Source organism: Culicoides brevitarsis, chromosome 2, assembly GCF_036172545.1.
Source record: "Culicoides brevitarsis isolate CSIRO-B50_1 chromosome 2, AGI_CSIRO_Cbre_v1, whole genome shotgun sequence".
Taxonomy (NCBI): Eukaryota; Metazoa; Arthropoda; class Insecta; order Diptera; family Ceratopogonidae; genus Culicoides; species Culicoides brevitarsis.
Window position 1 is genome coordinate 40,434,003 of NC_087086.1, and position 14,281 is coordinate 40,448,283.

Genomic DNA, 14,281 nt, shown 5'->3' on the forward strand with positions numbered 1-14,281 from the left:
ATTTTCTTTTTTTCGCTTTTCAAGAAAATTTTTAAAGAAAAAAGTTGAAAATTCAATTTTTAATCAATTAATTAAAAGACAAATTTTTTTCATGAGATTCACTTTTTTTTTATTTTATTCAAGTCTTAACTTTTAATTTTTCTCTAAAAAAAATATAAACAAAAAAATAACAACATAATTTATTTTTTTTTTATTCACAGACGTCACACAAGGAAATTTACTCTTGTCTATAGGCTTGTCTCACGTTATCGGGAATGCTGGGCAATCTGTATCTCGCGCCGGCACCTTGAACATGCGCTTCTTGTTGTTGCGGTCTGTGATTCTGATAATTTTGTTGAGCTGGAGCACGTCTGAATTCCTGTTCTTGTTGCGCTTTCACATCTTCGGGCATCTTAATGACGATATCAGTCGGGGTACGAATAACTTCAGCCTTGAATCCTTCCTTGGGATGCGCTGTGTACTTGACGGTACGAATAAATCCATCAGAATCGACAACTTGATAACTTCCTTGGATGATTCCCGAGTCGTCACGTTGCTCTTTGCGATTTTGGTAGTTGGTGAATTCGTCGTCTTTCACATCGAAACCGAATTGGTACGAGGGGTTGCTTTCGTATTCTTCCTCTTCTTCTTCAGATTGTTGTTGTTGCACGCGAAGTTTGGCAGCGGCTTTCTTTGGAGCGGAATAAGCTTGAGGTTGGTACTGAAAAAGAGAGAAAAAAGTTAATTTTTTACGAATGAACGGAGGAGAGGAGAAGGAAATGAAGCAAAACGTTACACTTGAAATCAGACAAGAAATTACTCTTGATCATTAAGCAATTGGAGTAAGTTGGTGTGTTGTAATAAATGTAAAAAGTCGTTGCATAACAGGCGGTAACAATGCACATAAAGAAAGTGATTATTATTATTTTTACGGTAAGGAATTAAATTTAATGCCATTGTTGTTGGATTACGGTCAAAATGTGGGTTAATGAGGACATTTTTTGTCATTTCGTGACTTTTTTTATATTTTAATCCATTTTGAAGGTTTTTTTTTAATTTAAATTATCTAATTATGTATCGAAAATTGTCTTTATGCAAATTATTTTAATTGATTATTATTTATTTTTTTTGCTTAAAATAATTTTTTTAATTGAATAATTAATTTAGGTATTTATTTTTTTTTTAATTATTTTTATTTTAAGAAAATAATTTTTTAAAAATAATTTTAATTTTTTTAATGAGAATTTTATTCAATTTTTTGATTAAATTAATTAATTTTAATTTTCACTTCAATATTTATTTTTAATTAAAATAAATTTACGAATTTATTATTTTAGATTCAATAGATTTATCAAAAACTTTAAATTTTAATTTTTTCAATTTTTTTTTAAATTAATTTTTAAAATAAATCATTAATTTAGTTATTAATGATAACTTTTATTTTATAAATTTTTTTCTTAATTTTCATTTTATTTTATTATTTTTTAAGCAATATATTATAATTAACAATTTAAATAATTAAAATTTAAAAAATATATAAAAAATTGAGACAAGAATTGCTTCAAAATTAAATTTAAATTTAAAAAAATTTAGCAATTTAATTTTTTAAATAAAAAAAATAAAAAATTTAAATAATAAAAAAAGCAATTTTAAGGATTTTTAGTCTCAATTTTGTTTAAAAAAATTTAAATCATAAGAATTATAAAAAAATAAAATTTTAAAATAATTTTTATCATCAAAAAAATTTTTTTTTAAATTTTCAAGAAAAAAATGGCTTAAATTTTGATACAATTCATTAAAAATCTTTTAAAAAAATTAAATAATTTCCTCAAAAATTTTCCCATAAAAAAAGGTCTTTAACTTAATTCAACAACAAAACACTTTGTAGCGATTGTTAACATTTTCCGCTGATTATTTATTCAAAAACGCAAAAAAAAACCGCAAAAACCTTGTTAAAATTTAACTTCTTTGTCTTTCCAGACACGAACAGAAAACTATTACAGAACATGCAAAAAAAAAACACTTTCACTATCTTAACGGCTAAACACACTCATTGTACATAAGCAATTACGATCCGGCATGTAAATAAATGTAATGCACGTTCAATAAATTGTATTATTTAATTTTGCTTCAATTTTTTTATGAATCACTCTTCGCATAATTGTTCGAATATTCACATCTCAGCGTGATAATTATCTCATACACTCACCTGCTCTGGTTGATATTGACGCGCTACGGGCTGTGGTTGTTGGGCAGGACGTTGCACTTGATATTGACGCTGCGCCTAATTTGGAGAAGAGAAGAGAAAAATTGCATTGGAAAATGTTGTCAATTAACTTGTCGACGTGATTTTTTGACGTGTTTCGGAATAATTATGAGCGGGTGAAAATTTATTGAGAGAAATGTCGCGGAACTGGTTTCAACTTGTGCGAATATGACATTAAATAATAGTAATTATGAGAAATGAGGACGTTAAACTTGATGCGATGAAACCGGAGTGACAATGTTGATAATGGAATTTTTTGCGTGAGTTTTTATGAAAAATGAATTTTTCATTTAAAAAAATTAATTAAAAATTAATCCAAATTTAATTTCAAACTTAAAAAATTTTTGAGAGTTTTTAAAAAATTGATAAAAAAAATATTTTTATTAAATTAAAAAATTTAAATTAATTTTCAATCCCTCAAAATTAATTTTAATTTTTTTACGTGAGTTTTTATGAAAAAAAATTAATTAATTTGGTTGAAAATTTATTCAAAGTTTTAATTAAAATTATTTTTTATCATTTTTTTTAAAACTTTTAATTTTTTTTTTTTTTGATTTTGAAATTAAATTTGGGCTTTTTAAAGCTCATTTTACTAAATTTAAATTAAATTCTTGACGAATTTTGAAAAATTTTCAGGAGTTTTTAATTAAAAATTTTTATTTTATAAAATAAAATATTTTTTTAAGAAAATTTTTCTTAAATTATTAAAAATTAAATTATTAAAAAATTATTTTTAAGTCTTTTAAGACTTTAAAAAATTAAAATAAAAAAATAAATAAATTAATTAATTATTTTAAAAAAATTATTAATTATTTAAATTAATTAAATAAATTAATTAAATAAAATTAAAAAAAAAATATTTTATGAAAAAAAAAATTATAACAAATCACTTAAAAATTCATTTTTATGAATCAAGAGACAAAAAAAAATAATTTTTGTAAATTTTCAAGCACTTTTTTGATTGAAAACTCAATATAATTGCCTTTTTAGAGCATTTTAAGTCATATTATGATTAAATTTTGACTTCAAAATACTCAAAAAGTAATTTTTTATGAAAACTCGTCATTTTTCGCAATTTTTCTTCAGCAAAAAAAAAACTTACTTGAGGTTGATATTGCTGAGCCGGCGCGGCATCAGCTTGACTTTCGTGAATCGGTGTGCTTTCCTGAACGCCACGTTGCTGTTGTTGCTGCAATTGTGCATAATATTGCCTGAGATACGCTGGATCGACAGCTTGTTGCGCCGTAATTGGATTGTAGAAGTAAACTACGACGAAAAGTGTTGCTATGCAAATTATCCGCATGATTTTAGCTTTTTTTCACAAAAATATTTTTTAACACTTCTTAATGCTGGTTCAATTGTTTTGCACTCCGACAACCGATCGCAACCACTATTTATAAGAAATTAAATGTGCAATGAAAGTTTTCTTATAATTTATATGGATTTTTATGCTCATTGCGGCGAACTGCGAGTTGCGATCGACTGAACGGGGGGAAGGGGAAACCGCAGTGTGAATTGCCTCCCTCTCTTGCGCCGCGCCGCAAACACACATCGAGTGCATGCGAAAGGTTGAAAACTGGTTCAAACACGCCCTGGTCAAAAAGCATGTGAGACATATTGCACGGCGGCGATCGGTCAAAAGTTGTCAGTTTTGCTTCGAGTAATTGAATTAACGATTGTCACTTCCTTCAATGGGTTTTTTTTTTATGAAATCTGTGAATAAGAAGAATTTATTTTTAGCTAATGTCGCGCATAATAAATCAAAAGAAAAAAATTAGCTTGAATTAGCAAACGCGAATTTTATTGAAGTATACGTTTGATAAAAATTTTTATGAAATTTTCATTTTTTCGAATAAAAAAAATTATCAAAACAAAATTTTATGAAAATTGTTTTTTTTTAAATTGAAAAAATAAAATTATAAACAAATTAAATAAAACGTAAAGGAAAATTTATAAAAATATTTTAAAATAATTTTAAAATTTGATTAAAAAAAGGTTTTAAAAATTTAAAATAATTTTAATTAAAAAAGAAATAAATTTAATAATATTTTTAATTAAAATAATTAATTAATTTTTGAATAAAATAAATTTAATTTTATTTTTTTAATTTATGAAAATATTTTACAAAAAATAATTAATTTAATTTAAAAATTAAAACAAAATTACACATTTAGAAAAATAAAAAAAAAATTAATATTTTTAAATAAAAAAATTAATTTAATTTATTTTAACTTAAATAACTTAAAAAAAATTTTCAAAATTTTTAATTAAAATTTAAAAAAAAATTTTATTTAAATTAATTTTTTAAAAATATTTAAAAATTTTTATTATTTAAATTAATTTTTTTTTTTTTATTAAATTATTTTTTTTTTTTAATTAAAAAATTAAAAAAAAATTATTTAGAATTTTTTTTAAAAAAATTTTTTTTTAATTTTAAAAAACTAAAAAATATATAAAATTAAATTATAAAAATTCTTTAAAAAATTAAATTTAAGAAAAAAAATATTTTGAAAGAAAATTAATGAGAAGTCAAAAAAAATAAAAAAGGGCGAAAATTAATGTAGCACATAAAAAAGTACAAAAATATCGAGCACACACACTCACTTTTATTACGTAATGAATATTTGGATATAATTACGTACTTGTTGAATTCAGCGCAATTCAGTTCAGTTCGCCCAACTTCGAGTATCGAGTATCTTTTGTGTCTCGAATTCACGTACGAACGTTGTCTGATAATAGAAAAGAAGCCGGTTTCACAGATTTATTTGTGGCAAATACATTTACTTTTCAATTTCAGCTCTCAGCTCGTGTTTTTTTGAGTATCAATTAATATCTTTGGCTTGTTTGTTGTTTGAAATTTGAACAGATCGTGTTCCATTTTGCTCGAAACTTGAAAAATGTTGGGGAAGTGACGCGACGTTGCGTTAATTAGGTCAGTAGGATCAAGTACGTGGAAGTGAAAAGTGCGTTTCTGATGTAATCGATATTGTCTGTGTGTGACAATTGGAAGTAAATAAGTGCAGCATATCATGGATGCAAGTTATGTAAGAACGTTTAAGGTCGTGAAAGTAATGTGCCGGCGAATTTATGCGAGGAAAGTGAATGTTTTTTACGTTTTTTGCGAGAAATTAAGAGATAAAATACATTTTTACGACGTTTTAAATGTCTTTCTTTGTAAATTTTTGTTTAAGAATTCGAAAATTTTCCTTTTTATTCGAAATTTTTGTTTTTTTAACATTAAAATTAAATTTTTAATTAATTATTTATTTAAAACGACTTATTTTTTTTATAAAAAAAAATATTTTTTACGAAGAAAAATAAATTTATTAAAAAAACATTTGAAAAAATTAACCTGAACCTTAATAAATTCTAAAATTGTCTAAAAAATGAAGATTCAGTATTAAAAAAAAAATTAAAAATTTTTAATTATTTATTAAAGTTATTTATAAAAAAAAAAATTAATATTTTATATTAAAAAAAAATTTTAATTTTAATTTAAATTTTTTTTTTTTTAATTTTTATTATAAATTATAATTTTTTTTTAAATTCAATTTAAAGATAATTTTTTAAGAATTTTTTTAAAGGAAAAGTCATGAAATTTTTTATCAGATAATGAAAATTGACTCAAATTTGATTTTTGTTTTGTTCTTATAAATTGCTCAGAAGCGCTCAAATTTAATTTTTAAAATTTTCGAATCACTTAAACTCCATTTTCTTCAAAATTCAACTCAACTGCCACAAAAAAAAATCAAAGAACGTCGATTCAACCAAAAATTTACTCAAAAGATCACGCAAAAGATCCTTTTTTCTAAAGTTCATTCAACTAGAAGGGTCAACAAACAACCTTTTTCATCCTTTTCTTACCTCTTCTCAAAAATCCCGTCAAAAAATTTCCCACACCGAACGAAAGTCATGACAATGCACGACCAAAAACACACACAGATCGCAATAATTTATGCTACGGTCCAAAGAAGAAGTCCATAATTCATTTGCATTTCCCTTCGACCGAAGCGAAAATTCACACAGATTCCCTCAAATAATAAAATTTACTTCCGCATACCGCTAGATCTGTGTTTGTGGATTATCATTCGGGGAAAAAAGCACATTAAAAAATCCAGCATGACATTTAATTGCTAAAAAAGGACAAGATTTACTTTGCCGATTGTCCATAACCGGTTTTTTTTATTACGAACATTTTGATTTCCGTATTCAAATATCTTTTTTTTTCTCGCCGAGTCGAAAAAAGGGTCATCATTGCACCCTTTTTGCCTTTTGCCGATGGTGTCTCTGCAATAATGATGATCATTGCATTTCTTAATGTTCCTCAAAGGTCCCATAAAGGAAAAAAAGGGATATATTTACATATCCGACACACAGGTATTTGCATATCTCATCTTCTTTTTTGTTTAATTTTATGCATGTGAAAAATTACCTTTTCGGACCCAAGAAAAAAGGTAGTCCGGTTTGAACCTTTTTTCCTTCTCTGCAGAAACATTTTGTTGATGACCAAAAAGTTCTGAAAATAAAATCATGGGAAATGGCAGGCAGGTACCTTCGATCGCGGCACAGGTAGAAAGATCGTTTGCGTTGATTATTTTGCCTCTTTCGGAGTCGGGACGAAGGAAAAAAAGATAAATCTTATGCAGTCCAAACGTGATCTTTAAATAATAATAGAAATAAAAGGCAAAATTTAACTCTTCGCTACGTGTCATTTGCATATCATAAAGGATAACCATAAGAAGGAAGACAATAAAATTGAAATTGTACTCGGTTCCGTAATAAAAATAAAAGAATTTTTAATGACGATCAACTTGAGATTTTTCGCCGAGATTTGGATTATTTTGTGACGATGAGAATTTTTCGTTATTTAGTGCCGAGTGTGCGATTTACGGTGAAATCTGAGATATGGGAAACGGCAGAAAGGACAAGGAAGTTTAGCGAAGGGATAAAATTTTGATTTAAATTCGAGAATTTCGTTAAAAATTTTTTTTTATTTTTTTTAAAAATTTTTAAAAATTTTTTTATTTTTTTTTTTTTAATCAAAAATTATCAAAAAAAAATTAATTTTTAGAATTTTTTTTTTAATTTATATAAAAAATATTTTTTTAATCAAAATATGAACTTTTGTGTTTAAAATTTTAAGAAAAAAATAAAAAAAAATTTTTTATGATTTTTTTTACTTCTTGAAATTTTTCTCATCTTCTTCTATTTTCACATCTGCGAAATTAATGAACCTCCTTACCTTTTTTGCCTTTCACAGGCTATTTTTCGAGGTCCTTGCCCTCATCACAGACCTTTCCTTAACTTTCCTTTAACTTTTCGATTTCTCCGAAAGACAGGTAGTTATTTTTTTTTTCACAACGGACCATGCTCATCTTCATCTTCACAACTATCATCAATTAGAATTAAAGTCGCCAAGGGCCTCGTTTCCGTATGTTAATAAATCAAATAAAAGTTTCCCTTTTGCATTGTTTGATTTTTTTTTCTTACCTCTTCTCCTTACCTTACTCATCCTTTGCAGCGTCATTATGCATATGCGATGCGATGTTGATGAGTCTGAGAAGGGGTTGAAAGGTGAAAAGTGTCATTTGTTTATATAAGTAATTGCTTTTATTAAAATTAGATAATTTAAGCGGTGGGATTTTTTTTTTGCTTTGATGTTTTTGCGTGATGACATGATTTTTTTTTTTTGTTTCTTTAAGGATTCAAATCCCAATAATGTTGACCATAATCGCCATCATTGTTGACCCAAATGACCTAAAAAGGAAATTTTTATATGAAATTTAATAAGTTCAAGGACATTATTTGTTGATAAATTTCATATCAGAAATTTTTTAAAAATTGAAAAATATAAATTTTACGTAAAAATTGTAAAAATTATTTTTTAATAATTTTTTTAATTTGAAAAATTAATATAAAAAAATAATAAATTTTTAATAAAAAAAATTAAATTTTTAAAATATAAATTTTTATTTTATTTTTTTTTTTTTAATTTTATGTTCAAAAATAATTTTAAGATTAATTTAAATTAAAAAGATTTTTTTAAAAAAAATAAATTTAATAAAAAAAAAATTTATGAAAAAAATTAATTGAAAAAAAAACTAAATAAAATTTTATAAAAAAAATATTTTTAATTTAAAAAAAAAGAAAAATTAAATTTTAAAAAAAAAAATTAAAGTTAAAATTAAAATTTTTAAAAAAATATATAAAAAAATTTAATGAAAATTATTTTAAAAAAAAAAAATATTTTAATTTGAAAAAAAATCTAAAAAAATTTTTAATTTTAAATTAAAATTTAATTTAAAAATTAAAAAAATCAATTAAAAAAAATTAAAAAATATAAAAATAAAATTCTAAAAATTAAAAAAAAAATTAAAAATTTTAATTTTAAGAAACATAAAAATTTTAATTTTTAAAAAATAAATAAAAATAATTATAATTATAAAAAATAAAATAATTCCAATTGTAAAAATAATTTTTAATTGAAAAAAAAATTTGAAAATTCTTCAAGAATATTTTCTAATAATTTTTTTAATTTTTCTTATTTTATTTAATTTAATTTTTTTTTTATTTATTTTTTCTCATTTTAAACTCAATTTGAAAAAAAAAATTTTTTTAAATAAAACTCACCTTTCCTTTATGTCGATTCCGCAAATAATTATCATCTTGAAATCTTTCCTCCCAACCGTATGGATTCTCATACAAATGCCCGTACTCATAACCATATGGAAAAGTGTGCTTCGTGTAAATGTCTCTACAGAGTGCTCATTAAACAAAAATCTTAAATTTTTCTTTGCTAAAAAACTGACTTACTGATAACGTTTATTCACAACATCATCTCCATTGGGATAATAATCGTAATCTCCGTCATCGCCATCGTAATCATTCACATCATAATAATCATTTCCATAATCCCCGAACGTTCCGCCGCCATAAACTTCCAACATTGGCATTTCGCCGGATTCACGTTTCGCCTTTTTCTTCGGTTTTGACTTCCGTTTCGCATGTCGACGTGGCGCCCCGACTTGTTGTCTTCTCTTTTCCGATGCCGGAGTGAATTCCATCCCATTTCGACGCACAACAAAGTCTTTTACGTTCCAAGAATCGTCCCAATCCATCGAATAATTGTCGGGATCTTCGCTGTCGGGGAGGTAATGATCATTTGGCGCCTCGTAAAGATGAGGATTTAAATTTTTCTTCCTTTTTAGGAGAGTTGTGAAGACTTTTTTCGTGTCGGAGGTCTCATAACTGTCATCGTCGTTCATGTCGTGATCATCAGAATCGTACGCCGAGCTCCTTGTCCTCGAATAATGACTTGATTTCTTGCGATTACTTGACACCGTGATGGGTTTCATCGTTGTCGCATACGTCATTGTCTTTTTCGTCTTAATCGTGCGTCGTTTTCCGTTTTTATCGATGCCTGGTTTGGTTTCCTCGACAACTTCCTTGTATCTTTCTTGCACTTCGACCTCATTTTTCTTCTTTTCTCGGCTCGGATGTCGCGGTTTTCGTGTTGTCGTCTGTTTTTTCTTCGTACTTGCTGCTGTTTCCATCACAGGTTTCGCCTCATCCAACGTGAAATTTTTCGTTTGTCTCTGCAAATCCTCCAAAATTGATAATTCGACATCCGATGAGGGTTTTCCCACAATTTGATGCTTCGTGGGACCTCGAAGCGCTGAAACTACTGTCTCTTCGGGGAGTTTTTCGTGTTGGCGACGCAAATTTTGCATGTAATGATAGTGAAAATAGTCGGGGGAATGCGCGGCGATCCGCAAAATGCTCTTCGGGGTGCTTTGAACGACACTCGGAACGGGATGCGGAACGTATCGGAAGCCATTCGAAGTGCGATTCGTGATCGCGGTTCGTGTTGGAATGTATTTAGCGTCGTTAATTGCCGCCAACAATGAAATTAGTGTCTGCAAATAATTTTTTTTTAAACAATTGATGGATTAATTACTTGAGAAATTTTTACGGAACTTACGCAAATCACGAATTTTTGAAAAATTTCTCGTCGTGTCATTTTTATTATTTTGAGATCAATCACGGGCGAGTTTCAATGCTGAATGTGCGATAATTTTCAACGAAACTGATCAATTGCCTTTTGTGTAACATTTGAATATTTTTTTATGTAATCGTTTATTGTCGTGAAGTACCTTTTGTTCGGGCATTCAGTCACTTAGGTAGGGAAATAATTCGTCAGGGGTGTGAATTCGATGTCTTTTATTGGTTTTCGTTGACAATCGATTTTTATTGATTCTTGACTCCATTTTTTAATTTCTTTTGAAAAAATAAGAAAAAAAATTTTCATGGAGGATTTCAAATTTTTATTTAGGGACCTGCCCATATTCAGCACCTTTCAATTTCCGCATTTTTAACACTTTTTTGTCGATTCATGGAAGTCTGAAATAAAGAAAGAAAATGTTGATAAAACATTGTGGACAAATATTATCGAAGCGCGACGATACTTACCGCATTAGCAGCCCACTTAAGTCAATAATTGTTTGTTATAGCTGAAATTGGAAATTATTTTATTATTTTTTGGTTTTATAATCGAGTTTTGTGCTTGAATTACTTTTCTTTCTTTCTTTCTCTATTGCGTAAAATTTGATTTGATATTTTTTGTTGTTGTTAATTTTTATTTAAAATTTTAGAGGGAGAAATTTTAATTAAAAATTTTATTTATTTCGAAAAAATAATAAAATTAAAATAAAAAAATAAATTAATTAAAAATGTATTGAAAAAAAATAAATAAAAATAATAAAATTATTTAAAGAAATTTTTATTAAATTTTTTTTTAAAAATAATTTTTTTTTTTTGATAATTTTTTATAAAATTTTTTTTTATAATTTTTTTAATAAAATAATAATTTTTAAATTTTTTAAAAAATAATTTTTTTTTTTTTTTTTGAAATTTTTAAAAAAAAATTTTTTTTTTTTTTCAATTTTATTGAAAAATAATTTTTATTTTTTTAATAAAATAAAAAAAAAATGTAATAAAATATATCAAATAGTAAAAACCAAGTTTAAATTATTTTTTTTTCTTAAAATTAATTAATTCTTTATGTTCATAATTTTAATTTTTAATCTTAAAGTTTTCTTTAAAAAATTTAATTTGATACATTTTTAAAAGAAAAATTTATTTATTAATTTTCGAATAAAATTTCGAAATTCATAAAAATTTTAAATCAACTCAAAATTAATTTTTGAGAATGAATTTCGAAAATTTTTGAAATTTATTCTTTTTATAAAAAATAAAATGAAATTTTGTTTAAAAAAAGAAAATTTAAATTAATTTTTCGAAATTTTCTTCGAAAAAAGCGATTCAAAATTAATTTTCGAAATTAACTTCGAAAAAACAATTCGAAATTTATTTTTCGAAAATTTGAATTCGAACTTTAATTCGAAAATGCTTCAAATTAATTTCGCAACAAAAATTTCTTTAAAAACTTACAATCTCTTTATCTTCACTATTCATCAACTGCACAATTTTTTACCGGAAAATACAAATTACTGCCCATAAAACACATTTCTCTACTTCTTTATTGCTCTCTTTCATCTTTTTTTATTTTATTATTTGAACACAAACCGCTGCTTATTTTTTTACAATCTTCACAACTGACGAATTTCTTGCTCAGTAACTGAATAATTTTCGCGCGAACTAAAAATAATTTTTTCCGTTACAGAAAATTTACATAAATTCATCAAATCTCAACTGCACAAAAGGAAGCGGTCATAACAACAACAAGACAAGAAAGGTAGAAAAAACGTTGGTCCTTTCGGTTATTTACGACAAAAATTACGCAAAAATGGTCCGTGCGCTTCGCAGCATGAGACAAACAACGTGACAGTGCACAACAGGTAAAAAAAATGTGAATTATCCAATCAAAGGTTGTTTAAGTACTTATTTGGCAGTGAAGATCATGTTGTAAGAACAAGGGTAAGAAGATCGCAAGTACATAAGGGAAAAAAGAGATTTCTGTCAAAAGAGGTAACTGAGTGTGAATAATCTTAAAGGAGGAGCTATTTAGGGATTTGTTGGAAGGGAAAACGGAGAAAAAGGGTTCTTACAAGAAGTAAATAAGAATTTTTTATGTGAACTGGACTTCAACTGATTTTTTCTTCTTGAATTAAGTCAGTCGTAGTTGATACGTCTTACGAATAACTTGAGAAAAAAATAAAAAAATATTTTGAAGTTAACGAAAAAAATTTAAAAAAATTTTGAAAAAAATTAAAATTTCTTTAAAATTTAAAAAAAATCTATAAAAAAATTCTCAAATATTCAAAATATTTAATCAAAATAAATTTAGAAAATTATTTTTTTTAATTAAAAAAAGTCTTGAATCAATTTTCAAATAATTAAAAAAAAATATTAAAATAATTGATAAATTTATTTTGGATTTAACGAAAAAAAAATTTAAAAATTTTAGAAAAAATAAAAAATTTTTCTCGAAATTATTTTTTTAATTTAAAAAAAAAATACGAATTAATTCACAAATATTTTTAAAAAAAATTAAAAAATTATTCAAGCTTCAACTAACGAAAAAAAATTGGAAAAAATTTAAAATTATTTTTTAAAAATTTAAGAATTAATGTTCAAATAATTTGAGAATTTTTCTTTATAAAAGTTTTTTTTTAATTTAAAAAAAATTACGAAAAAATTGTGAAAAAATCAACAAATAATTTTCAGGTGAGTAAATTTTTTTTAAAATAATTATTTTTAACAATTTTAAATGAAAAAAGTGAGAAAAATCATTTAATACACAAAACTTCATATTCATTTAACGGAACCTCCTCTCCATTGAACGGGATATAAAGACATCCGTGCGACGCTTGAACTTTTCCCGGCGTTTGACTTCCTTGATAAAATGCTCTTCCCATATACAATTTCTCGCCATCAACTGTCTGCCCAATTTCAACAGCTCCATCAGGCACAGCGCCATTCGTACAAAATTCCCAAACAAATTCTCCCTGTCGTAAAACTTCAAAATCTTCCTTAACAATTTCCTCTCCGCCATACGAAATGACAGCTAAATTCTTCTCGGGAATGATTTTCGCAGGGATTAAGTCACCTTCGTGAAAAGCACGTCCCGCGAAGATTTTACTTCCGTCAGAATCGACGCCAGCTCGCACGAGATTTTGCGGGAAGGGACCTTCGGGAGTGCAATGTTGCCAACAACCGCCTGAAAAAAATAAAAATTTAATGAAATTTATTAAATTTTATTTATTAAAAAAAATTTTTATAGTTTTTCAATAATTTTAATGAAAAAATTTAAAAAATTTTTTTTTTTATTTTTTTAAAAAATTTAAAAAATATTTTTTTTATAATTTTGATTAAAAAAATTTAAAAAAAAATATTTTTTTTAATTTTTTCAATAATTTTGGTGAAAAAAATTTAAAAAATATTTTTTGTTGTTTAATGGATGACTTGATGATAAAAATGAACTCGAATTATCTTATCACTCAAAATAAAAACAAAAGATAACATCAGCGGTACGACGTTAAAGACGTAAAAAGTGAATTTTAATCACTTTACCGAAGCCTTGTACTCCAACAAGCCCTTTAAATGAAGGAACAGCTGAAATATTTGGCTCTGAACTGCTCGAATTTTCTTCTAAAACTTCTTGTGAGTTAATTTCTTGACTAATAAAAGCCGAAGAAGAATCATTTCCGAGCATTGTTGGCATTGGCATCCCCGAAATTGTCGGATAAATTCCTGTTTGATTCGGAGTTCCTCCAGTTTGAGGAAAAATCGGAGGATTTAAAACTTCTTGAGGCGTATTTGGCGGAAATAAATTCGGATTAAAGCCGATTCCCGGAGGATTTTGTTGATTTTCAGAAAAATAATTGATGAAAGTTGGCGGTGTCCCTAAATGTGATGAAATTTTAATGAAATGCAAATCTAAGTCATGCGATAATTACTCACCTGGCATTTTTTTGTGTTTACTGAGACGAAGAAAAAAATTAACGAATGTCACCGAACGACGACAAAATGAAACTGAATGAGTTTGTTCAAGTGTTTCGTGAATTTAAGAGATAA

At 25.8% G+C, this 14,281-nt stretch overlaps 2 protein-coding genes across 2 annotated transcripts; both read right to left on the minus strand.

The window, feature by feature from the left end:
• Positions 1–211: 211 nt before the first annotated feature.
• On the minus strand, positions 212–3,666 carry LOC134831977 (cuticle protein). Its single transcript, XM_063845833.1, has 3 exons — positions 3,348–3,666; positions 2,189–2,263; positions 212–700 (listed from the first exon to the last, which is right to left on the minus strand). The coding sequence occupies exons 1-3, from the start codon at positions 3,546–3,548 to the stop codon at positions 218–220; spliced, it is 759 nt and encodes a 252-aa protein (XP_063701903.1). The 5' UTR covers positions 3,549–3,666; the 3' UTR covers positions 212–217.
• A 9,144-nt stretch (positions 3,667–12,810) lies between these two features.
• LOC134832748 (uncharacterized) lies at positions 12,811–14,229 on the minus strand. The gene is made up of 3 exons (XM_063846879.1): positions 14,168–14,229; positions 13,778–14,110; positions 12,811–13,424 (listed from the first exon to the last, which is right to left on the minus strand). Exons 1-3 carry the CDS (start codon positions 14,172–14,174, stop codon positions 12,994–12,996), a joined length of 771 nt encoding a protein of 256 aa, XP_063702949.1. The 5' UTR covers positions 14,175–14,229; the 3' UTR covers positions 12,811–12,993.
• Between the last annotated feature and the right edge of the window lie 52 nt (positions 14,230–14,281).